General features: G+C 41.1%; 1 protein-coding gene across 1 annotated transcript in view; it reads left to right on the plus strand.

The window, feature by feature from the left end:
- rftn1b (raftlin, lipid raft linker 1b) overlaps positions 1-27,828 on the plus strand; it is a 139,727-nt gene that overhangs the window by 87,903 nt on the left and 23,996 nt on the right. The window contains exons 6-7 of the mRNA XM_028470047.1: positions 5,020-5,223; positions 15,073-15,191. Of these exons, the coding sequence (XP_028325848.1) occupies positions 5,020-5,223; positions 15,073-15,191 (323 nt within the window). The remainder of the gene's footprint in view (positions 1-5,019; positions 5,224-15,072; positions 15,192-27,828) is intronic.

Below are 27,828 nucleotides of genomic sequence, written 5' to 3' on the forward strand. Positions count from 1 at the left end.
CATGGTAACCACCATACACACGCAAATTCATGTGAACTGGGACAGCAAAGCCCTTCCATGCTGCAATGAATTAAAGTGTGATGGAGAAAAAGATGAATTACCAAACATCCAATGATAACAGAGAAGATTCATCTTAATTTACCAACATTTACCGTACACACCCTTCCTTCTGAAGATTTAATAAAACTACAAAAAATATGAGACAAGATGAGACAGTGTTTTATAACATGAGATGAGATCTAACGAGGAAAGGAGACAAGATTAGCAAAGATAATCAGACAAGATGTGCTAAAAAAATAAGTCGAGAGCACAAGGAAACATGAAGAAATGAGAGAAGATTCATTTTAATTATAAACACATTACAAAAATGTGCTTTCCTCCTGCTGAAGCATGAAAAAAAAATGATAAGAAGAGACAGGATGAGACGCAGAAGATGAGACATGAGATGAGACAAAACGATATAAAGTGAGATGAGATGTAAGGAGAGGAGACGAGATTAAAAAGGAACAGACCACATTTACCACAATTTCAACCTAATTTATTTTCTAAAGACATCTGTTTAAAATAAAAGGTTTGTCAAAATGTACAATTCTTTTTGAAATAAAATAACACTAATGATTTCAATTAAAAAAAAAATAAATAAAAAAAATCAGTTAAGTATAGCAACATTTATGAACTCTAAAACTGTAAAAAAAAAAAAAAAAATCACCTCTATTTAATGCTGTTGATGGTGCTGTACATTACGTTGAATCTGATTGGTCGGCTGTGATGTGATGCATTTGATTGTTGTCTGGTCATTTCATTTTTTGTAGTTTCACAATGTCTGTTAATCATTTTAAAACAAAACTAATAATTTATTCAGTAACAATTGGGTGTAGAAATGTAACAAATTACTTTATTTCTTTTTAAAATGTACTTAAGTACAAGTATAATGACTGATTTAGAAATAAATCCAAAAAAGTACCTATAAAAGCAACTCAATTACAGTAACATGAGTACTTGCAATCCATTACTTTCACTTCTGACATTGTTGTACCCCAAACAAATATGGGGTTACAGTAACGTGGTTACACCTCACAGAACTGCACCAGACGCTATTTGGAGCCAATCAGACGTTGTTCTCTGAACATAAAAAAGAGCCAAACCAAGGAGATCAAATTATCAGCTGTCCTCCACATATAGTTTGTGGGGGGCAGGGGGGCATTGCCACCTTTAGAGGTCAAAAGTTTTCATTTCATTTTCCCAATTCTTAACACAATTTACATTATATACAAATATTTTATAAGGAAATAAAAAATGGTGATATAAAATTCAAAAGTTCACAAATTAAAACCAAGTAAAATAGTTTTAGTAGTAGTAGTAGCAGCACGATAACAGCACGATAACATTTGACCCTCCTGCTTCCCGTAGCAGCTTTGTTTGTTTATAACATGGAGGACACCGTGGATGCTCCGTACACTCATTAGTCTGTCTGTAGTGATGCACCAAGACAACAAGCGACTGGAACAGCCAATGAGCAAACACTACGCTTAGTGTGAGCTTGTCTGGATATAAAGTGGTGGATTGAGCGGTTGTTGTTCTAATCTACTCCCCCTCCCTGACAAAGTCGTTGTTAAAGACTTTTAATGCCAAAATTTTACGTTGTTGGACTTTTTTATGCTTGTAATGCTTTTATTCTATCCTACCTGTGTCTAAATTAGTGATTTACATCTGATACAAAGTCTATCTCACATATTAAAGCACATGTATGGAGTGTTGTATGATATATCATGTAGAACACCATGAATTATAACACTGCATAAAGGGCAGGATCATGAAGTAAAACTCCATAGTGACCCCACGGTCGTTAGTGTAACTGCAGTCATCAGCCAAGCCGGCTTGGGAGCGCGTATGAACTTTATAGCAATGCAACTGATTATCATTGTCCTCCGTCTTTGTCTTTTCAGTCAGCTGTCTGTATTTTTCTTAAACTCTAGGTGTCTGAGTGACAGGCTCAGTGTGTGTGTGTGTGTGTGTTTCCCCATCTGTCAACACCGCTGCCTGTGCACGTCTGAAAGGTGCTGGTTGGTTTTCAGTTTTGCAGCCAGTTCTTGCTCAGAAGTTTAAGTCCACATCAGCTAATCAGCCTTTTGGTTTAACCTGTGCTGTGTGGGGGAGTGTGTGTCTACATCTACGCTTTGTCACAGGAGCGACGTCAGAGCGACAGCTGTCGGCTTTGCCTGTGCGTGACACTCCAACTGTGACACTGTTATTTATTTACTCACTGCTCATGTGACTGTTTACTGCAAGACCTCTGCACATGCCTCTGCGTACATCTGTGGAACTCAACAGTTGAGTGCATCACCAGCATCATTTGACGTCAACATTTGACTCCATGTCTGATGAACTGCTTGGGAGATTTGTGCCCAGAACAGCAGTACAAAATGTATTACACAATATGTTCAAAATAATAGGGAGAAATGTGTGTGAACTAATTCTCTTTGGTTTAGAGCGCTTCATTCTCCATTAGCATTAAAAGACTTAAAATTCATGTTTATTTTTTCACAAGTCCTGCCCTATGATTTTTTAATTTCAGCAACTTTATTCTCTGATTCTTTAAGTTACAGTGGGCACTGAACATTTCAAGCTGTATTTTGGATTGCAGCAGTTCACGTTATGGTACTGGAGCAAAAATAAGGCAGAAAGCAGCCGAAGGCCTGATTTTATTATAAATTTACATTAAACAACGCGTCGATGCAATTTTTAGTAGTCAACATGATCAATTATGTTACTAATCATTTTTGCATTATTGTTTATGAAACACACATTGAGGTTGGCACAAATCGTGAGACGTTCTATATATCTTTTTTGCCCCCCCCGGCAAGAATCTCAAATTCCACTTATGCCTCCACCCATTCAGACCCAGTCCACCACTAAACCAGTGTGAAAGAACCCTGAAAAAACCACTCGTCACACAACAAGCTGCAGCTTTGGGACCCAAACAAAGATGTGGATGTGCAACGTTCACCTCCACTCTCGTTCTTTCTGGGATCGACACGTCTGTTGTCTGGCTTTCTTTGTAGGACGAATCGCTGACATTTAAACTTTGAGCTTCAATTAACAGATGGAGTCTCTCTTCCTTTTGTTAACTTGTTATAATCTCGGTGCATGTTTTAGGCCTTTGCGTGCATGCACTTGACAGCGGCACACACAGCCTCCCAGTTCATCTGGGCGTCCCCACGGTGCATTTAGTGGTGAAATAATCCCCCTCCCTCAGCGTCACAGCTCTCTCCAAAGTGCTAAAAAAGTGCCAGGAAAGCCTGCCAAACTAACATGTTCCTGCCTCTGCCTCCTTCAAGTCCTCACATGTGGAGGCTGGAAACCTACAGACTGTTTTAGAGAAACCACCTCAGCTGCTGTTTACTGGATGCAGGCTTTAAAGGTCCAGTATTATGCTCTTTTTCACCCATCACCATTTGTTGTAAGAACACCAACAACATAGTATTTGAGGTTTATTTTCCCAAACCTGTTTTCCAAAGTCGTAGTAGTAGTGGTAGTAGTAGTAGTAGTAGTAGTCGTAGTAGTAGTAGTAGTAGTGGTAGTAGTAGTAGTAGTAGAGGTAGTTGTAGTAGTAGTAGTAGTAGTAGTAGTAGTAGTAGTAGTAGTAGTAGTAGTTGTAGTAGTAGTAGTGATGTCCCACTTCTGTAGATTCTGGACTTCCTGTGTGTTTTTTGTCGTGGTCATATCAATATTTTTTACTTGTCTTGTCATGGTCTACTTCTGTGTCAATTCTCATGATTCTACGATTAATTAATTTTTTTGGCAATTCCTATCTCGTAATGCATTTTTGGCGTACTTGGGGGCATTGACGCGTCAAATTTTTTCATTTTTAAAATCGGAAAATAGCCAGAAATTAGAGAGGCACGTGACTGAATTTTATTCAAAATTTTGAGGCTCTACATAATTGTTCAGTGGGTGAAAAGTCGGTGAGTTGGTTTCGACACCAGTAAAGAAAGAAAGAAAGAAAGAAAGAAAGAAAGAAAGAAAGAAAGAAAGAAAGAAAGAAAGAAAGAAAGAAAGAAAGAAAGAAAGAATAATATTCCACCAATAACAATGTTTCTCCCTTTTTGAGTACCGTGAACTATGCATTTTCAAAAAGCGTGGGGGCATGCCTACGACATGACGTAGGTTTGCATAGGCTCCGCCCCTAGCAAGAGGCCCATCGCCAGCTTGTGGCACTCGGGCCTAATAATAATAATAATATTAACAATGATATAAATATTACGATGAAACACACCAAATCATGTAAAATAATAATTAAAAACACAAAACTGTCTAAAAAAAAAAATTACAATTATTACCATAAAAAAACAAACTATCACTAAATGACTGTAAAAAAAAAACAACACAGAAAATTAACACAACAATGACCTAAAGCTATGGAGTAGCACTGCAGGCTTGTAACCAGAGAATCACTGGTTCTAATCCACTTTTGTCCCTTAAAAAACCAATGAGACTCTACTTGTTAAATAAAGGTTTTCATAAAACAGTTTGAATAAAAAATTTAATATTTTTTTTGTTCCGACAATAACTGTTGTGGTGTTAGAATACAGAACATGACCTTATTATGTTATTTCATTTCACAATATTTTCCACAGCAACAAAAGTTCTAGGACTGGGAAGTTATTGATGTATTGTTGACATGTCCTTGTAGACGGTCTTGGCCAGTCCACTGTAGATAGACAAAAAACAAACCAAAAACATACTAAAAAAGACTAAATACAAGCAGAAAAACAGACAAAAAGGACAACAAAGAAATATAAGAGGAAAAACAGATTGGAAAAGGCCAAAAATTGACTAAAAGTACCTAAAAACTGACAGAAATAATCCAAGTCAAACTAAAAATGAAACAAAAAAAAAAAAGTTGGACTAAAACGATTGAACTATAAAGCAATGCAAAGGACCTACAAACAAACATTGTATGAATAATTATGTGTTTATGATGACTAAATGTGATCATGTGACACGGTGCCTCCACAGGGGCGGAGCTACTGGCCTTATACAACCACCCAACGGTCCGGGAGGGCCAAGCCAAGTACTACACTGTCAAAGTGCCGCTGAGAGTCCACAACAACGACGAGGGCATCAAAGGCGTGGACGCCAACTGGCTGGATCACATGACTCAGCACTTTAACAATGGGGCGTCGCTGGTCGATGGATATTTCCACCTGGGGAATTTAAATGGTAAGAAAAACGGCAACACAAACACAAATACAACATCAAAACAACTGCAAAAATACATATACCAACCACGGGATGTGGAATTAAGAGATTTCCAGCAAAGGGAAAACATTTTCAAGTTTCCTTATGTAATATTATACAAAAGTTAATTCCAACCAAGTGATTTGATTAGACGACAGACATTTTAAGAGTACTGATATCGGGCAACACATAGATATCATATAATAAAGGCGAGATGTCTTTCAGCGGAGTCTCTAACGTCATCACCGGCGGTCATCTTATCACAGGCAGCTCTCTAATGGAGTCTGTGGTAATTTAGGAAACCTAAATACTCAAATTTTATCTCTTATTTTGACAGATTTACAAACTGTTTGGTTTCTCACAAACTTTATTGACGTGGCTACAATTCTGGATGTTTGAACGTGGTAAAATTGCAGCTTTTCTCAATCATGCAGCATAGTTGTGTAAGGCTGATACCACCAGATTTAACTTGTTAAAAGAGTTTTTTAAAAAACATCTTACATTATGATTCCTACAGGAAGTTACTGAGTGAAGATGTCATACTTTAATGCAGCCTACAGATGCTTTAATTTTATTTTATTTATTTATTTATTTATTCAGTTTATTTTCGACATGGTTACATTCACTTTCACATTTACAATTTTTTTTTTTTGTACATGCCGAAAAAGGAGACGAGAGAAGCAAATTGCTTATCTAAGTCCCATCCCCTGTGTTGTACACAGAAAATTTACATCAAAGCTTGTCTCTCTGGTCAAACATTCTTAGGTTGTTCTGAACACAATATCATTTCATTTTTTTTTTTTTTTTGTCCTTTTTTGAGTAGGATTTATTCTCATCTGTAGTCAGTGTTGTCTTTCTTTATTCCTCCTCCTCTCTATCGTTGTTCGTGTCGGCCTTGTTCCCTGCGGATTTCATTCCCAGTCGTTGTTTGCGTTCCTCCAGTTCAAAAGAAAAGTTCATCTTCTTTCGAAGTACCTTGATATCTTCAGAAAGTTTTCTAAGCATATGTAGGATTTGAAAGGCACCTTGTTGCTAGTCAAGCTTGTAGCTAGTTTTGTCTCTACATCAAGGTTAGTCCAGCTGGTGATAGATGTATTTTCCAATGTTAGATTTAACCCTTTCTTGTATAAACACATTACTATGTCTTAGTTCATAAGCCGTTTGTTTGTATGTGAAACGTTTTTGTATTTGATATGGGAGTGTTTTAAGTGAGGCCCTAAATGCGAGAATTTGTGTGTTGTAGTGTATTATTTCTTTTTTTTTTCTCTTAGGAGATTGTTGACTTTGTTTCTGTTTTCAATATTTTGTTTTCTGTTTTCAATATTTTGTCTTTAAGATATTTTTTATATAATGTATTTTTTTTTTTTTTTTGCATGCGTTTACATATACATATATTGTAGTTATTGTGTCTGTGAATGTGTCACATGCAATGTTCACATCTTGTTTTGTAAAAACCTCCTTCCACGTTTCTGTTTTTATCTGTTGTTTAAAGTTTTCTAGCTGGTTTTTCTCTTTCCAGTCTTTTGTATGTTATTGGTTTGTGTGTTTCTGGGTGGATGTTGTCGTTAGTGTTTAATATTGTAAATATTGGTAAATGGTCGGAGATGTCATTTATTAATATTCCATTGGTTAGATCTGAATTTTGTATGTTTGTGAAGATGTTACCTCGATACAGCATTCTTTACATTCTGTTGTTCCAGTACCTTTACTTCACTTTGAAGGCTTTCCAGTGTTTTTTCCAGCGTCTTTTCCAACGACTTTATCTCGGTAGTGAACTTCAGAGATAGATCGTCTTTGAGGTTTCGTATCATCTCCTTGACCTCTTCCAAACCTGGATTAGGTTCTGTAGGGCCTTTTTAACCATTTTTCTTTTCGTCTTGGACCCAAGTTTTCTTTTCTCAGGCTGTTAATCTTCCAAGGTCGTGTTGTCGGAGCGAGTAAAAACACGTCTGCTCTCTCTGAAGACCATTGTGTTGAAACCAGAGCCCGTGGGGTCACCTGTAACATATTACATTACTATGAATATATTTAAGTTAATTGTTAGTTACTTAGTGTTAGTATTTACAATAAGGTCCTGTTACAAAGGAACAGCGGGGATGACATAACAGAAGTGCAAAAAACTTGTTTTGTTGTTGACACAAGACTTTTTAGAATGTTTGTTTAAACAATCACTGAATATTGCTCTTGGATACTTTTTTATGACTATTTCAATGTGGTTTTTATTAAAGTATCATGGAAAGTATTCTAGTCATGTAATAAATATTATTTATTATTATTGATTTCAATATTTTTGAGTAATATTTTTTCTCTATCCTCCATGTGTATACCTCCACAGTAGTCTAGTTCTCTCAAGGGATTTACACATGCAGCATTTCTTGATTTATATTTGTAAAGGGAAATCTGGGACCTATTTTTTATTGCAAATAAATGTCACATTTATAAAATAATACTTGTTTAGATTAAATATGTAATAACTGAAATTATTTTATTACATTAATTAATATGGAATATGGACGGAAGTGCCCCTGACGTAACAGCGGAAGCTATTTTTCAATGCGACAAACCTTGAAATTAGAAGTTAAACCTCGCGGTAAAGGTTAGTAAAAAAAAAGGAAGGTAAGTATTGCAAAGTTAACTGAACAGTGGATAGGGTTACTGGTATTCTACGTCACTTCCGTCCAGCCAGGGGCACATCCACCCAGCCAGAGGCTTGTGTCCCGTCAGGGGCTTCCGCTCCAGGGGCTGCAGCTGGATACTATTATATAGCCTGCTCTGACAATCTACTAAATATCTCTCAGAAAAAACTACCATCTAAGCTTTAACTAAAGTTTTCCATGGTGAGACGTCTCACTCATATTACACAGAGAAAGTTTTAAGTCTGTACTGGTTTGTAGCTCGTGCATTAGCTGGTTTGTAGCTTGTTCGTTTGCTCATTTTAGGTCTATACTGGTTTGTAACATTCTGTCGAAGGTTAACACTACAAGAAGTGCAATCTTTTAACAGCAATGCATATTTTGTTATTGCAATTAAATAAATTTATTTATTTCATTGCATAATTGTGACCATCACCAGCCCTCCCTAGGGAAGGGTAAGAAATACTTTATTAAAGGGAGGGTGTAAAAAAAGAGAGGGCAGTGTTACACCAAGGTGAGGGGTTGGAGAGGGGTGGGGAAGTTAACAGGGAAGAGGAATACAAGATAGGAAATGGAATGGGTGGGGAGTAGTCGATAGATTTCAAGTGATGCGATGTGAAATTGTGGTTGTGTATATTGTGCTTATTGTTGAGTTATCAAGCCAGTTTGGTGACCAGTGTGTGGTTTAGGAATAATGGTGGTGGCTGTGAGCAGAGGAAGAAGTGAGTGGAAATTCCATAAAACAGGTATTTGGGAACAACGTGTCTGTGGTTGAGCCCAGTATGAGTGTTATCCCACAGCCCAAGGCCAGTGCATCCATGACAAATGTATTTCCAAGAACCACCACTGCAAAACCCACGAGCCGCCCCCGGGCCCCGGAAGCAGCCAGGCCAGCAGCAAGAGCGGGCAATCCGGGGGCCCCCGGCGACCACCACACGGCCAAGCAGCCCCCCGAACGCCCCCAAGATCCCAAACCGAGAGGCAACCATCGCCCCCCCCCATACACACCCGAGAAAGCCCCAAGGAGCCAAGGACCCAGCGCACCACGCCACCAATCCAACCCCCAACCCCCAGGGAGACGGGAGTCGGGAGTCGGGAGTCTCCCCGTCGGCCCCGTCGGCCCCCAGGCACCCCAACCTAGCCCCCCATGGCGCCCCAAATCACCTATTGTGATGTCGCCCGCGCCACGGGCTTTAGTTTTTTTATTTATTTTTTTTTTTTTTTTTAAAAGCCAGGGCCCCCTCCAAGGGCCAAGCCAGACCGCCTTGCCGGGATGTGGCTCCCTGTGCATCCCCAGCACCCTGCCTGACGGGGCACTGCCCAAGCAGGGGCCGTACCATTAGGTATGCAAGTGCGCGGCACACGGCACCCGCCCCGAAAGACCCCCACCAGGACCGGCCCGGCCAGCCAGCCAATCATTCCGGGCCCCAGGAGCACCCCCCGGGACCAGGACCCCCCAAGGGCAAGCCCCCGGGCCAATCCCCCCGGGACGCACCCCCCACCCCTGCCCAGGACCCGGCCACAGCCCAGCAGGACCGCACAGCCCCGGACAGCCCAAGGCCAGCAGCCCAGGGCCCGCCGCCCCCCGGGCAGCGCCAGCCACGGAGCAGCACCCCCCACCGGCCCGCGAGCAACCGGCGATCCCCATCGCGGGGACGGAGGCACCCCAAAGGCACACATCAAGTGCGGAACCGCAGCCCCGAGCCAAAGATGCCCCGGACCCACCCACCAATATCTGTAATATTACTTGAATATCTGTAAAAGTCACGTTTTTCTATTAGCTCTGTCTGCTAGCATCGCGTCTTTTCTTCACTGCTAGAATATCTGCATGCCAACCGACCACTGTGTTACCAGCGCCCTCTGCTGGTCCAAACAAATATGACGTAAATCAGTGCAATGACGGTTTGTTTTTTTTTTAAGTCCAATTGTTAAGGCACAAAATACATTTTCAGTTGCACTTTTAAAAAGAAAAAGAACTATTATGCAGTTTTGCATTGTTTATTATAGAACCAGAATTTAAATTAATAGGCTTCTTCATTTGTATTATTCCTTTATTTATTTCATTCAAGATTTATTTTTAGTTAAATTGCATTGTTTTGAATAGTTTATCAAGGGATTTTTTTGACAATAAAAAATAAAAGGAAAATAGTACAGTATTTCTACGCTCACACATCACTATGTTTACACCATCACTACGCTCACATTCGTCGTGAAGTTTCAAACACGTTTAACGTGATACACTTCCGCTATAACCTCTTATTTTTTTAAAGTTCATTTTGTGTGAGCCTTTTTTTTAATACAAGGTTTTCTTTTTAAAATGTTGAGAGATTCATTTTTGGTTAAGCCGGTTGTTATTGTATCAAACCCACTGGGGTTTTAATACTTGAAATAATTAAATCCATTGTGTTTTTCTTTTTTTAAAGGCTGTAGAAAAATTAGAATCGAAAATCAAGTTGTCAGAGTTAAAAATTGGGATTTTTTTTTTAGCTAAAATTGTGCAGACTCAGCCCGATCCAAATAATACCAGTTAAAGGTCAGTTCAAAATGGGCCAAAAGTTACACAGTGAATGCCTCCCTTTACGCAGATCCTTCCTGACTTTTTATTACTTCTACTAATCTGTCATTTGTGGGAGTTGTTTTAAAAAAAATCTTTGGTTCAGGTATTTATTGTGTGTTTTAAAGTTCTGGGTATTCCCTCCTTCATCAGAGCCAGACTGAGTTAATAAGAGTCATGATTCATTAGGCTTCTGATAACGACCCTGATAACAAACGATGCATATTTCATGTGTTCACAATGAAGTAATGAAGTGTTTTATTACGATTCAGTGTGTGTTGGGCTTCTCCCTGAGGTGAAGGATGCGAGCTCGTTTGTTCTTGTGCTTCATTTAATGACATCATACAGCATCAGACGTCCCTAAACTCACTGAGAAAGGGCTCCTGAATCCAGGACACAAGACGCCACACATCACGTCGGTGCTTTCTTATTACTTCTACAGAATTGACATGCTATCACAGAACACACACACAGAGTGAGGGAGTGTCTATTCCTCCATGCTCACAGGTGTGTGTGCGTGTGTGTGTGTGTGTGTGTGTGTGTGTGTGTGTGTGTGTGTGTGTGTGTGTGTGTGTGTGTGTGTGTGTGTGTGTGTGTGTTTTTAGCTGCGTTTCTTCATGTTGAGGGTCAGTGAGGCTCTTTTTACCCTTGGCCTTGGCCGAAGGGTATTGTCATCAGTTCGTCGTCCGTCCATCCGTCTGTCTGTCTATCTCTGTGTGTAGAGTGATGTAGGTAATTTAATGCAATACCCACCAACCATTCTCACACCAAAACATTTGTATTAATGGGGGGTAATGAATAAAAAATCGATTTTTGGCAAAAAAAACATCGTTTTTGAGGGTTTTGAAAGAAATTTTGTCATGAACTGATTTAAAAAAAAAAAAAAATTATGTTTGTCACAGAAACCACTACGTCAGATTTTTCCTGTTATTTATATCTATTTTTTATATTTATATTTATTTAGTTTATTTTTTATTTATTCTTATTGTTTGTCAAACTATTTCAGCGTGCTCACTCTAGCGCCCTCCAATGGAAGAAATGCTAAAGACAAGCTCACAGCCTCTGTTTATACCTGTGCTGTTAGCTTCAATTACTAACACAGCAACGACTGCTAATCCATTAGCGAGGCATACACAAGCAGTTTAATTAGTTTGTTTTGGGAAAGGAGAAAAATGCTTTAGTAGAAGAACGGTACGTAATGGTAGCACGCATGCGCACACACGCACACAAATATGCACACACACACTCATAGACACACATACGCATGCACACACACTCATAGACACACACACGCATTATGGGAGGTGGATTGCTTCTAAATTCACGCGCACCAGTCTATCGAACGCGTAAATGAACGCATACCCTGCGTCTGCACATCTGCACGTATGATCTACATTTCCCATAGACCTAGAATGAGTCACGTCCGCATGTGTGCTTGCAGACGTGTTAACGCAGGGCTCCCCAATCCTGGTCCTCAAGGGCCACTATCCAGCATGTTTTAGATGTTTTTGAAATGACCAGGATTGTTATCAGGCTTCTGCAGAGCTTGATGATGAGTTCATCATTTGAATCAGGTGTGTTGGAAGAGCGAAACATCTAGCACCGTCTGCGTGACTTGGTCACCTGATCGCTATAGCTTCACTCACGCCACACCTGCCACTACACCTTACTACTGACATTAAATAAGTTTAGTGAAAGTTAGGCAGGCAGGTACCTTAGACTGGTGCGCATGAATTTAGAAGCAATCCACCCCTTATACACACATGCGCACACACGTGTGTTTTCTCATTACTTCTATACAATCTACACACTAACACAGGACACACACACCATTTCATTACTTGTCCTAATAACCAGGGATAAGAGCAGAGCGAGGATGGAGTGCTGCCGCTTTTATTTCCCCTTCAAAGAAATCTCATTTAGGAGCCACGCAGACATCCTTCAGACTCTCATACACACTGCCCTATGTGTGGTTTCTTCTTCTTCTTCTTCTTCTTCTTCTTCTTCTTCTTCTTCTTCTTCTTCTTCTTCTTTTTCTTCATATATACAGTATATATATATATATATATATATATATATATATATATATATATATTTTTTTTTTTTTTTTTATTTATGTTTTTTTGCATTATCTAAAAGAATTTAAGGGAATTTAAATGTACTTCTTCTTGCATTTCTTTAGTGTGTATTATATTATCTGAGAAAGGTAACTTGAATGTAATGATCTATGTTCAGTCTTGTTATATATTTTTAAATTGTGATTTATGTTTGAAGATTTTTATTGTTAGACTGAATCAAACAAACCGAAACCAACTGAAAGATAAGATGTATTTTATGTCATGCTCTAGTTCTATTTCATAATATTTAGTGAGATGTCTCACTATGGGATGCATCCTACATCTGCAGCCCTCAAAAGCATTTATATCAATCTGCCAATATTGATTGGCTGGTGTAAGGCTCCTCTTACCGAGGGGACGGGATGCTCTCAGCCTCGCCTCTGTCAATGCGGATGCAAATCCTGATGGACACCAAGGCGACACATGGTTCCAGCTGGGGCTCCCAGCTTAACCTGGCTGCTATCTACTCTGACCTCCTCACGTCAGAAGAGGATGAGAAAGATGACACGTTCATCGCTCTGGCCTGGGCTGCACAGCTTGCAGCCTTCTTTGCCACCATGGTCCGTCTCGCCGTCTCAACGCGGTTCGTCCGGTTGACCCGGAAAACCTGCGGCCTCAGCTGCAGCTTCGCCGGCACAGCCTGCTTAAGCACACTCAGGCTGACAGAAAAGAAAAGAACGGCTTGACTGCTCTCCTCTGGTTAAGCAGCTGGATGTACTTTGTCCCCCAGCTCCACCTGTTATGTTTTCACGCTTCCACCTAAGGGCACACTACGCTGCAGTCTCCCCGCTGCCTTAGCACAGTCTGCTGGCGCCCGGGGGAGGCGGACATGTTCTAGGGAGGCTCGGCTGTTGCCCCCCCCAAGCAGTGCATGCTCGTCCCGGAGGTATGGCAGTTTTCCGAGAGAGGGTGCCACCGCACCACGAATGGGGCTCCTCTTGGTCGGCGGGCTGCCACGGAGAGAGGGCACCACCATACCACGGATGGGTCCTCTCGTAGTGGATGGTCTGCCGCTGGTAGAGGGCTCCTCCACATGGCGGATGGAGCCTCTCATGATGAGCAGACAAACAGCGTTTACCCTCTCTCTCCCTCAAAAAAGGCGAGAGTTGGACGCGCTTGCAGCCCTGCCCTGGGTTGGACATAGTTTTCCTGGGACTGTCCCTGCACTCGGCGCTTTTCACCGAGCTTTTCTGTTACTCGGGTTGATGGCTTCAGCAATTCTTGTGATCTGCCTCAGACGCCTCCACATGTGGCAATTCCAGCTGTGGGTGGGCTGAGTGCTGTGTGGCCCATTTGAGCCCATGGCACACGGAGAGTGTTGTTACGTTAGAGTGAGGCGTGGCTCTGCGACACTGGGGGGCCCCGGGTTCCTGACACACTCTGTTAGCCGTGGGACTCTCACAGAGTGTGGTTTCCACCATACAGAGTGCTTGAGCCTCCTTCTCTGGAGCTCTTTATGATTGTAAGTGGAGGATATTTGAGGGATGGTGTCTCCAGAGGAGTCACATCCCTTTTTCAGTGCCCAGTGGGAGTGATTTTGTCATTCCTACAGGACCTGATTGACATGCGCAAAGCCTTTGGGGAGAAACCGGCGAGCCAGCACCCGCTTATCTGCCGGTTTATGAATGGAGCATGCAGGCTCCTCCACGTGTCTGGACAACTGGTACCACCGTGGGTTCTGGCGGTGGTTCTGGAGAGACTTAAACGTCCTTCGTTCAAACCACTAGAGAAGGAGAGCCTAAAGTTTGCCTCTTTGAAGGCTGTTTTGTTACTGGCACTGGCCTCAGCTAAGCAGGTCAGTGACATCCATGTGCTCTCGGTGCACCCGTCATGCGCTCAGCTTTTCTCGGGTGATGCAAGGATCATTTTGAAGGTGGTGGCCTCATGTTCTCCCTTTGACTTTTTGGCTTTTTTTTTGCCTTACAAGATGAGCAGCTGCCTCATGTGTTGTGTACAAGGAGCCTCAGGAGCAGCGATCAGTTGTTTGTCTCCCATGCTAATCCACTCGGGGTCTGTCTCGGACATCTGTGTGGCGGTGAGTTGGACCTTGCCCCTCACGTTTATTCGTTCTTACATGCTGGATGTTTCTGCCCTGTGTGTGGCACGGGTGGTTCTACTGTCCTGATGTGTACATACTTCTGCCCTGCGGGCTGGTATCCACTTGATAAGCATGTCTACAACACGGGAGCTACCACATCCCATAGTAAGACATCTCACAAAATATTATGAAATAGAACAAGGGTTATGTAAATATCCTAAAGTTCTGTGTGTGTTTCCACGGTGACATTATTTGCTACTGTTGTGGTTGAATGAGCTTCTTTTGAGACGTGTATGAAATGTTTTGTTGGTGATGATATTAACTATTGAGCTGAGATCATGATGGACAAGCATACTGTGTTCAGAGTTTAGAACACGTAACTTCAGTTTAGACTAATTATGTTTAGCAATCGAAAAAAAACTTCTTCTTCTTCTTCTCTCTCTGTAGATCACATGTAACATTCTTCTTCTTCTCTCTCTATTCTTGTAGATCTGCTCCCTAAATCGGTTCAGAGCGTCTTCATCTTCCAGGAGGCGAGAGAGGGCGCGACGAGTGCCATTGCCACGGGTTACGATGCCATCGTGGTCGAGCAGTGGACCGTCATCGACGTGAGTGAGAGACTTTAGCTCAGTGATTGGCTGCCTTAATCACAGGGGGCGGGGCCACAAACAATGACTGACTGTATCTGATCAGAGGGTCACATGATCAGCATTATTCATGTCAGCATTATAATAACGACCAATCAGAGCAATTAACACAGGAAACCACCTATTAACTCTGTGTTAATGTTGTTTTGTGTTAAAAGTAATTTTGTGCATGTGTGCGTGTAGACATTTTATGTATTTCTACTGTTGTTTTGTGTAAATCTCTATCATTTTGTATGTTCTTGTAGTCATTTTGTGTATTTCAGCTGTTTTGTGTATTTCTGCTTATGTTTTGTGTGTATTTCTATCATTTTGTATGTTTTTGTTATCCTTTTGTGTATTCTTTTAGTCATTTTGTGTATTTTGTTGTTTTGTGTATTTTCTGTCATTTTGTTGTTTTGTGTATTTTCTGTCATTTTGTATGTTTTTGTAGTCATTTTGTGTATTTCTGCTTTTGTTTTGTGTATATCTTTGTAATTTTGTGCGTTTACTTGGGCGGTTGCACATTATTAGAGTGAGGGTCACATGTGGCCCCCAGGCCTTCTGTTGGTTTTTTTTCTTCCTACTTTCCTGTGAGGCACATCTTTCACACTCGTCTTATCTGCACCAAACAAGCCCGTATTCGCCCGCCGTATTAACGTCAATCCTCCACCTTCCAGGCTGCTGATGGATTTCTGCGAGGGTTAGCACATATTTGTTTGTGTGTTTACATGCTGACTGTGCCCACGCACGTTGTGAGTGCATCTGATCCCGCGAGCCTTCTCAGATTCTATCTCTGTAATTGAATTTTCACTTTTCTGTAGCCGACGGTTTGTCCATGTGTGAAGGCAGACTTTTGCCCTTTCTGATCGACACATGTGCCAATAAGGAGGCCTCCCGCCTTCTCCCGCCTGAGATGAATAGCTTAGCTATTGGACGTTGAACGGATTTCAAAGCTTCCTCGGAAACATCAAGAGAGCGACGGCAGACAAACAGCCAGCGTTGAGCAGATCCAATCAGACGCTCCACCGGGACGTCATCCAAAAGCGCTTCAGCCCAGCAATCTGTGGCGTGTGGAGTCAGATTGACATCCCACTCTTTTACAAAAGCCCATCAGCTGCACGTCAGCTTCATTATTCCACGATAACAGCCTGAAATTGGTATGCAAAGTTTCCTTATTGTTTCAGACCCTGAATAATTACAATGGGACAAATGGGCTGAATATTGATTGCGGATGGTTTTTTTTTTTTTTCTTTCTCGTGCATATTTTCTTTTGTACTCTCCTCCAGTTAATGGCTTCACCTGGAAAGGCAGGAAAACCCAATTTTGGGGAATTTATTCAGTTGAAATCTGAATATGAAAAGTGTGGAGCTTTAATGAGATCCCAGCTGCAGATCAGAGCTGTTTTACACACTAAACATGTGCAGAGGAAAAGAAATGAGCCACGTGTTGTTGGTGTAATACTCCGTAGGATAAGGAGGCTGATAACCTAGCACCGCCCCTTTACACTTTTACTAAACAACACACAAAAAGACTAATCAACAATGAAAATATAAAAACACCAAATTACACTAAATGGCAACAAGAAAGACTGGAAAATGGTACAAATTAATCTTCTAATAATATTAATGCATTGGATTTGTATAGCGCGTTTCCATTGACATTCAAAGTGCTTTACATTGATGGGCATTATTCTTTCACTCCACACACAGTGGTGGTAAGCTACTATTGTAGCCACAGCTGCCCTGGGGCAGACTGACAGAAGGAAGGCTGCCATAGTGCGCCATTGGCCCCTCCGAGCACCACCAACACTCACTCACTCACTACATTCATACTAGGCAACGTGGGTGAAGTGCCTTGCCCAAGGACACAACCACAATGACTTTGATAGAGCGGGATTTGAACCTCCAACCCTTCGGTTATTGGGCGACCCAATCTACCACTATTTTTGTTGCTTTTGTGAGTCATTTTGAGTGTTTTTGTTTTGTCGTGTCGTGCATTCTGTAAGATTGAATTTTTTGTTGTCATTTTGTTGTATTATTGCTGTTTTGTGTATTTCTGGAGGGTCACATGATCAACATTCATCACATAATTTATAATAATATGAGCCTTAACACAGGAAACAACAAAGAGTTAGTGTGTTGTTATATTTAGCATTTTTGGATTGATTATGTATATTTTTGTGCGTTTTTGGAGTTGTATTGTGTATTTTTTTGTTGTTGTGAGTATTGTGTATATTCTGTAATATTTTAGTTTTTTGCAGTCATTTTGTTGCACTATTGCGAGAGGGTGAGAATAAATGACATACATGTAAAAAAAAGGACCAAAATGACAATAACAGATGATGTCACATCCTGTTGGTCTCAGCATTGGTTCCTATTGGCTTATCATTCATTGTAAAAGCTGCAGCGCATGCGCCGTCACTCTCTAATAATCGATCTCGTGGGCCTTATGATGATGTTCTTAATTGGTGGCCTCGTGGTTCAGGACGCTGGCCTTGTAATCAGAGGGTTCCCGGTTCAAGCCTCACCTGTGGGATGTTGAGCCAGGCGCCGCAAAATGGCTGCCGACTGCTCCCCAGGGTTGGATTAAATTGCAGAGGCCAGTTTAATAATAAACTTAAATTAATAAGTTTAAATAATTAACACTGTCAGCTGAGCTTAGCTAAACCAGGTTTGGAGGTCAATAGTCAGATAATAGAGGCGTTGCAGTTCATTTTCCGTCAGCATGAACATTTCTACTCTGTGGACATTATTCTTACACCTTCTTAGTGTGCAAACCAGCTTTAAGCCTGAAACATGTCCCTGTCTGCAGAGCTCATTTAAACTCACAGAGGACACAGGAAGGTCAGAGCCTGGACTCAGACCCAACACTTCCAGCTGTGAGCCACAAACAAATGCCAAAGGGCTGAAGGTGAAACACTGCACTCAATAAAATATTCACCCCCTTAACCCTGTAAAGCAGACATGGGCATGTCCTCAGTCCCTAGTAAACGTACAAAATAACACCAAAAACACACAAAATGACTTAACATACAAACCATCTTGTTGGGCCAATACTGTAAGTTATTAAACTATTAGTATTCTTGCATTAAGCTTTTTTTTTTCTTCACAATAACCTAATGACTATTGAATGTTGTGTTTATGACATACTTTTTTTTTAGAATGGTTGGATTCTAACTCACTCTGGGACACTCTGGCCACCTACTTAAGACTTGGTTGCAGCAAAAATTTTGTCTTCAAAATCATTTTTAAAAATCATTTTTATTTCTAATTAAGATTTGACGTGCAAAAGAAATGTTCATGCATCTAATTGCGTGAGAATGCACCTGGTTGTTTCAATCTAAATAATATTTCCCTAAAAAGACGAGCGTTTGAAACCTCATCTCTGAAAATGTGTTAGCAGTTTCTTTCCCTCATTTCACCTATTTTACCATTCTCACTGTTTTAAAGTGGTGTTATCTAGGGCCCTGATACAACATGAGTCATTGTTTCTGGTGCAAAACTGTGCTTAACCAGCTTATTTTCACACAGAGCCATTTTCATTCCAATATAAATAATCTAAAAATGTTTAAGATGCATCTTCATACACATAAATAAAACAGACTTCTGAGTACAGAAATGCACAAAAAGACTACAAAGATAGCCAAAAACAAGAACAAAATACACAAAATAATTTCAAATATACCCAAAACAATAGTGAAACTAGAACTGCTAGCAGTTATGAAAGGGGGTCAAGCTTTCCCATGCGACTCGGCCCCCAGGTTTTTACGAATCCCATGGAAGTATGTCACAAAGGATGACGGGTTTGGGCGAGTGTCACGACACAGGCCTGTTAATGGGCGTGGTCCAGCCCAGGTGATTCAGTGCTATTCAGGGAATGTGTGGGATATGAGGTTTTTTTGAAAGTTAACAGGTAAAAATGTGTTTGGCATCCATTTTAGCGCCACCTACTGGCACACTTTTTGTTATGGGTGGGGTTGTGCTCTTCTCTATATACAGTTGGTATGTAAAGTATTCCAGACCCCCTTTAAATTTTTCACTCTTTGTTTCATTGCAGCCATTTGCTAAAATCAAAAACACTCAGCACCCCATCTAGACAGAAAAAACACAAATCTAGAAATTTTTGCAAATGTATTAAAAAAGAAAAAGTGAAATATCTCGTGGTCATAAGTATTCAGACCCTTTGCTCAGTATTGAGTAGTAGCTCGTACAGCCATGAGTCTTCTTGAGAATGATGCAACAAGTTTTTCACACCAGGATTTGGGGATCCTCTGCCATTCTTCTTGTAGATCTTCTCCAGTTCTGTCAGGTTGGATGGTGAACGTGGTGGCAGACATTTTCAGGTCTCTCCAGAGATGCTCAATGGGTTTAGGTCAGGGCTCTGGTTGGACCAGTCAGCAATGGTCACAGAGTGTTCTGAGCACACTTCCTTTGTTATTGTAGCTGTGTGTTAGGGTCATTGTCTTGTTGGAAGGTGAACTTCAGCCCAGTCTGAGGTCTTGACCACTCTGGAATGAGGTTTTCTTCCAGATATCTCTGTACTTGGCCGCATTCATCTTTCCTTCAATTGCACCAGTCGTCCTGTCCCTGCAGCTGAAAAACACCCCCTAAAGCATGATTGACTGCCACCACCATGTTTCAATGTTGGGATTGTACTTGGGCAGGTGATGAGCAGTGACTGGTTTTCTCCACACATACCGCTTAGAATTTACTCCAAAAAGTTACAATCTTGGTCTCATCAGACCAGAGAATCTTATTTCTCATAGTCTGGGAATTCTTCATGTGTTTTTTGACAAACTCTATGCAGGCTTTCATATGTCTTGCTCTGAGGAGAGGGTTCCGTCGGGTAACCCTGCCATAAAGCCCCGACTGGTGGAGGGCTGCAGTGATAGTTGTAGTTGTAGAACCTTCTCCCATCTCCCTACTGCATCTCTGGAGCTTAGACACAGTGATCTGTGGTGTTCTTCTTTACCTCTCTCACCAAGGCTCTTCTCCCACGATTGCTCAGTTTGGCTGGACGACCAGGTCTAGGAAGAGGTCTGGTCGTCCTAATCTTCTTCCATTTAAGGATTATGGAGGCCACTGTGCTCTTAGGAACCTTGATTGCTGCAGAAATTATTTTGTAACCTTGTCCAGATCTGTGCCTTGCCACAATTGTGTCTCTGAGCTCCTTGGGCAGTTTCTTCAACCTCATGATTCTCATTTGCTCTGACATGCACTGTGAGCTGTGAGGTCTTATGTAGACAGATGTGTGCTTCTCCTAATCAATCAATCAATCAGTTTAATCAAACACAGCTGGACTCTAATGAAGGAGCAGACCCATCTCAAGGAGGATCAGAAGAAATAGACAGTATGTGAGTTAAATATGAGTGTCACAGCAAAGGGTCTGAATACTTATGAACATGTGATATTTCACTTTTTCTTTTTTAATAAATTTGCAAACATTTCTACATTAATGAGAAATAAAATTAAATTTTTGATTTTAGCAAATGGCTTTAATGAAACAAAGAGTGAAAAATTTAAGGGAGTCTGAATACTTTCTGTACCCACTGTATACCCTGTAAATCTCAGTTAACATTCATTTTGACAAAAATGTGCAACAGTTTGCGTTTTTATTGCTCGCTAGAAAACTTTATTTGTTAATAATTTGCGCATATTTTGACCGAACAAAATTCTTTACTAAACTTTAGATCAGGTCTAACTGAAGACTCCGCTGAGTTTTATGCTGATTGGACAAAACCCTAAGGAGGAGTTTGAAACAGAAGGTTTTCCAGTTTTCGCAATTTTGCCCTGACACAATTATTGGCGGAAATGGGCGTGGCCTCGCCCAGATGATTCAGTGCTATTCAGGGAATGATGAGGTTTTTGAATGTGACATACGGTGTGGGAGTTATAGGCCAAAACGCATTGACCTTGGTTATAGCCCCACCTGCTTGCTGACATATGTGAGTTTTTGCGTCAGCGGTAAGCTGAGTGGTCTGGACCAACCCTCCAAATTGCATCACTCTCCCTTTCACGGTTTAGCCGCAGCACCACTTTTACCCGTGGAAAAATACAATGAATAAAAATCAGAACAAAAACAATAGGTTTCCCAGCACCGCTTGTCCTACGAACCACGTATGCGTACATCCCCAGGCCTCGCAGGCTTGGTCTCCTATATATACAAAGTGACTCCCAGAATACACAAAATGATGACAAAGATAGATAATAACATGCAAAACGACATAAAATACACACAGGGTCTGTACTATGAAGCTGGATTTCCTCTTATCGCCTGGATCCTGGATTTATTCTGTGTGTGCTGTACTACAACACTGGCTACCTTCTTACCGGGCTAAATCACCATAGTAACTTACGTCGAACACCTAACCTGGTCGGCGTTTCATGCTGATTCTGTCCATTTCCGCATTCAACAGTAGATTCTGTTTTACGATTTCGTGATTCCGTCCACGATTCTTTTAACTTGGATTTTATATGGCCCGAAATAATCATTTATGGTTGTCACGGCACACCCGAACTTGCCTCATGGCACACCAGTGTGCTGCGGCACACTGTTTGAGAACCTCTGCACTGGATGATGTCCAACGGCTGCGACAGTGACGTCTGCTGTGGTGAAAAAACTACACATTTCCAAAAATGGACTAAAAGCTAATTTATAACACTTTCCGCTGATATAATCTAAAAAATGACAAGGTTTGAATCTAAATCAAAGGAAAAGAAGTTAACAGTGAAAGTGAAACTAAAAAACGTCACATTGAGAATGGTTGCTCACACTCACCTTCCACACAGAAATATGAATTATGTTGATTAAAACATAATGTGGCTAAATGTCTCTGATCAGTTATAATCTGATAATATGGTTTACATATAATAAGATATGGCTTTTAGATTATTTAAAGTTGTTCAAGGGATATTATTGCGTTGGTTACTGACATGATTGTCAGTCTTCTTGAGTTTCCGTAAGCGGGTGTGAGGGAATATTCAGCCTCTGTCTCACTGTCTTACTGAGCTGCTTCCTGATTGGTCACTCTATCACACTCTCGTCTCAGCTGCTTCCTGATTTGGTCACTCTATCTCACACTGTCATTTCAGTGTTACACTGTTACCCTCATCAGTGATGGCGAATGAACTTCAGAAGGAAAAAAATAATCAAAGTCCATTCCCACTTGCAGAGGACGTCCAATAAATCTCCTGAAAGCCTAAATCTCAGCACATAAAAGTGAGATTATAGTGTGGGAATGGGAGGAAGCCTCTCTTTTCCGTTAGTGACCCTTGAAAAACGCCTCTTACTGGAACAATAACCCTGGCAGGGACGTTTGTTACTCTAATTAGGAGCTGCTGCTGCTGCTGCTACACCTATGATCACAGCAAACAACCTCTGGAGGGAAATGCAAAGGTTGCTTGTGCTTTTGGAAAATGATCAGGTCTCCCTGGTTACCGCGGGAAAAGGCCTTGTTTATAGGTGTTATTAGTACTGCCACAACATAAAATATAAATGATGCTTTATTCCTTTTTATTTAGTCGGCAAAGTTTTCAGGGAGAGAAGAAGGATAATAAACAGATCAAAGTTATTATCATCCCAGTGAAACCAAGCATTCGGGAGCAGTCGCTAAACGGTTTTTAATTGTAAATCTGAGGATTATAATTTAATGATGCTGCGGTTTTCTCATGGAGAGACACTCAAAAACGTTTAACGAACATGAGCTGAAAAGTACAGAAAAGCGTTTGCATCACAAAAGTCTCTATTGTCAAAGACAGATCAATGCAGAATAGATTTGATTTCTGTAACACGCAAGCTCTGAACCTCATTAGAAATGAGACTACGTAAACTTTAGAGCTCAGCGGCAGTTAGCATAGCATAGCGTAGCAGGCTAGCAGCAGTTGAGGATAGTAAACAGTGAGCACAAGAAGCTGTAAATGGACTGATATCTAGACATGGAGCAGAGAGGTGGAGCACCCAAACGTGAACACACAAAACTACAGCAGAAATACACAGTGACTACAAAAACATATACAACAGGACAAAAAATACACATAACATCAAAAATACAGAAACAACTCCAAAGAATATACAAAATGACAGAAAAACACACAAAACAAAAGAAAAACTATACACAAAGGGCCTGAACTGCGAAGCCTGATAACTACTGTTTATCCTGGATTTATCTTTAGCCTTTATCTTTAGCAGGCTTCACCCAATATCAATTCTCTCGGTTAAGGCTCCTGTGACAGGAGGAGATTAAAGCGTCAGACCAATCACAATCATAGAGAAGCAATTTACGTCACAATTGAGGAATAACTCTTTAAAAATACGAAGAATTAAAATCAATAATTCAGACCAAAAAGGAATGAATGCAGGAAATGATGAGTGTTGATTCTTAAATGATGAGATTATACAATATTAATTCATGGGAGAATAAACAGACACTGATCAGTTTCGCTTTTACCTTGTCTGTGGCTCTGATGCTGCATTCATACACATCAGCCTACATCGAAGGGTGGATAATATTAGTATTTTATATTATCTTACAGGACTGAGGCTCTCTGTGTCACAATGAATGAATGAGTTAATTCATTATTATTTTGAAAATGTCCGACCGCAAACACATTATCAGCTACTAATGTAGGTCAGTCCATCAGATATAAACTCATATGTTTCCTATAGGATGTGATGGTAAATAAAGGATAAATATTCTCTCTCCTGTCAGGCGTCACATCAGATCAACCCAGAAAAGTGTTCACACAATGATGCTCTTTTATTGGACAGGTCGCCTTTATAAGAGAACTGATTGGTCAGGAGGCGGGGGGGCTTTTGTGTTCCACTCAGATGTTATCTAGAACAAAACCTGGTCCCGACCAGGTTAGGTGTTCAACCTAAGTTACCATGGTGATTTATGCCAGTAAGAAGTTAACCAGTGTCGTAGTACAGCACACACTGGAAGGTAGCGAGGGAATCCAGCTTTTGTAGTATATTCCCAAAATGACATCCAAATAATTTACAAACAGAGAAAAAACACAAAGATATGACTAAGAAATATAGGAAAATGTGGCCCTCAGATCAGACAATCACGTTTTAGTGCTTCCACTGTGATAAAGGTTGGCCATCTCTGAGTTAAAAAATTAAGTAACGAAGCTGGTTCCCAAACACAAACCTCTGTAACAGATAGTAACGAGCTATCTTTGCTACATGTGGACCACTGTCAGCTAATGAGCTCATTATGTAATAAAAACTTATCACACACAAACACTGATGGCTCAGAGATGTCTGTGTTCATATCCCCCGATTGAAAGAAAACAAAACACAGAGACTAGACGTGGCACAAAGTGAGTCCTCAGTTGCCGTGACAACGCCACGCGTGGAGCTTTTTCCTGCGCCGTCTTATCCTGGTCATTATGTGGCTGCGTCCAAACAACCTGTTGACCTCGGTCGTTTGCAGAGGCACAGCCGGGGACTGCGGGAGCATAAAAACCTCACGTAGCGCGTCTCACTAGCCGCCGTAATGATTTCATTTAGACGCAACATTAGACCTCAAGTTTACCAGAGTGTACGAGTCCTCCAACTGCTGCCGAAACAGCACAAACTCACGTAAGAGATGCATTAGATTAGGGGTGTCAAACTCAGTCAAAATGACTGCCATCATGTGATATAATCATGAGAAAAATGTGCCGTTTCATTGAAATTGTGTATTTGGAGGTACTGAGATATGTACAACTGTATAAGTTTGTCATTTACACAATAAGTCATGGCTGTCATTTTTTACTCTCTTCTGCAGGCCGAATTGGGAGCTTTAAAGGGTCGGATTTGGCTACTGGGCCTTGAGTTTGAGACGTGGGTATTAGATAGCACCAGATGAGATGGGTTAACATGAGAATTTATTATCAAATTAAATCAGATGAGATAGAATAACGTAACAGGAGGAGATGATGGTCCTCATTTATCAACCGTTGGTATGTTCAGATTTCAGCATACGACGTGCGTTCCACCAAACTCATGCAAGCTTCAGTATTTACCAATAGTGACGCTATGATCAGATCTCACGTCAGGTCTGACCTTGTGTACGATAATCTGAGTGGATTAGTGGTTAAACCGCCTAATCTGACTGAGTCTGAGAATATTATTAAACAAACCTCAGCTGTCATTTAAGCATAAACAGAAACACATTCAGAACAAATCAAAACGGATTACTAAAACAAAATACGTCCACGTTATTACTGATACAACTTTTTTGGTTTTCCTGTTATGGAGAACTGTATAAACCACTAATAAACTCTGCTGTCGTTTGAGCAGGAGCGCATAGGTTCACCCAGTTTTTCGTTTTTCTGAGTGGAGGTAGACATGGTAACAGGTAGCCAGAAAGTGGCAAAAATGTGGCAAGAAAAGAGTGTAAAGTGACTAAAATGGGCCAAAAGCAGACAAGAGTGGCATGTGATAGGTAAGGGGTGGCTTTACTGAGCAAACAATAGTTAAAAAGGCCAAAATTTGAGAAACTCTGGTAGCATACAATATGAGTGAGTGTGTGTCAGGGTTATTACACTTCATGGAATTTAATATGTTTTGTTTTTTTATTTTATTTTTTCATATTTTACCTATTTGTTTTAGTGTTTTAGTTAGTGTAACAAGTGATTAAATAAAAATGGGGATGAAAAATGAAGTGGTAAATGAATATACATAATTTAAGACCTGACAAAATATAATTTAAGACCTAGTTTACAAAATATGGACATATTCAAGATTTGAAATCATCAAATGTAGTTTGTTCATGTTCCTTTGCTTTTTTTTGAAAAGCGTTTAAATGGGTCCTACCTGTCTTTATCCATGCTGAGTCAGCAGATAAGCAGAGAAAGCAGAATTATTTAATTTCTCTTCCTTCATTTTGCTTCTTCTAACGTCCCACGACTTCACCTGTCAAAGCCAATTCATGACGGACCACTGTGATGTCAGCCCCTCCCATGGCGGGGTACAATTTTTTAACGAGAGTGGACGGTGAAGATTCTTGCCACATTTTTGCCACTTTTGGGCCATTTCTTGCCAGCTGTTACACTTTACTTGTTTACCATTTTAGATTGGTGGCTTTGTTAAATGGCTGGCTGTGATTGGCTGATCACCATTCAATCAATCTAACCAGACCAATACGTTTTCAACGATGGATCCCTCTGTAAAAAGTGAGGGCGATACATTTTGGTTTTTATGAAAGTGTGGGTGTCACATTGGGTGAGACGTGCCTGGAGCCATTCACAGTGTCACTGTAACAGCCATGTGTGCTTGTTCTGTATAGTGTGGAATCGTTGCTCTCTGCTTTGCTTTGGAGACCATCCAATTCAAACCAATCAAAGACGGAGGAGATGATGTGCGCCTCCTCCAGGAATTCAGAGAGTGACTCTTGTGTAAATAATGTGTGGAGTTGAGGATTGTGGTGCTAAGCTCTCTGAGCTCCCAGGACCTGGATGTGTGTCCGTCTGGATGGAAAATGTGTTTATTGGAACAAAGAAATGGGATTAGCTGACTTTACTCAGTGTAAGTGCAGAACATGTTGTAGTCACACGTGTTGACAGACGTAAACCAGTTGTGTTAACTTTTATAACGGCGCACTCACAGACAAGAGATTCCATCTAATGTGAGGATCACATGATCAACATTATTGTCAGTATTAGAATAATGACCAATCAGAGCATTAACAGGTTTTAGGGCCAGGGTCTACCTGGGTAAACTCCAACGTACAGGCACTAAGTCGGGGGGGCAAGAACTATAGCCACCCGGCGCCTCTCACTATTGGCGACTCCAGAGTAGAAGAGAGTCCAACCCCTGTCGAGAAGGCTGGTTCCAGAGCCCTCGTTATGTGTCGAGGTGAGAGCGACTATATCTAGTCCAAACTTCTCCACCTCGCACACAAGCTCAGGCTCCTTCCCTGCCAGAGAGGTGACATTCCACGTCCCTAACGCTAGCTTCTGTAGCCCGGGATCAGATCGCCAAGGCCCCGGCCCTGGACGACTGCCCGATCCACACTACACCGGCCTCATATGATCCCTCCTGCGGGTGGTGGGCCTACGGGAGGGCGGGCCCACGTCATCCTTTCGGGCTCTGCCCGGCCGGGGCCCGTGGGCAAAGCCCCAGCCACCAGGCGCTCGTACTCGAGCCCCAACCCCGGGCCTGGCTCCAAGGTGGGGCCCCGGTAGCGCCAATCCGGGCGACGTGAACTGCCTTTGTTTTTTCTCTTTCATATATGGCTATTGAACCGCTCTTAGTCGGACCCGTCACCTGGGACCTGTTTGCCTTGGGAGACCCTACCAGGGACATTAAGACAACATAGCTCCCAGGATCATTCGGGTACTCAAACCCCTCCACCACGTTAAGGTGGCAGTTCATGGAGGATACTATTGAGATTATTACACATAAATATACTGAATGATTACATCATCAGCTTGATCTGGTTTAATTATAGAAAATCAGAGAAATATTTCAGAGAAATATTTCAGAGAAATATTTCTCTGAAATATTTCAGAGAAATATTTCAGAGAAATATTTATCAATCATAACTTTATATAACTCATTATCAAAAATGAAATAAACAAGATTCATCAGCAGTAAAAAACATTATTGGAGTTATTTATGCATTTCATGT

The sequence above is a fragment of the Gouania willdenowi genome, chromosome 16 (assembly GCF_900634775.1).
Source record: "Gouania willdenowi chromosome 16, fGouWil2.1, whole genome shotgun sequence".
In the NCBI taxonomy this organism is placed as follows: domain Eukaryota; kingdom Metazoa; phylum Chordata; class Actinopteri; order Blenniiformes; family Gobiesocidae; genus Gouania; species Gouania willdenowi.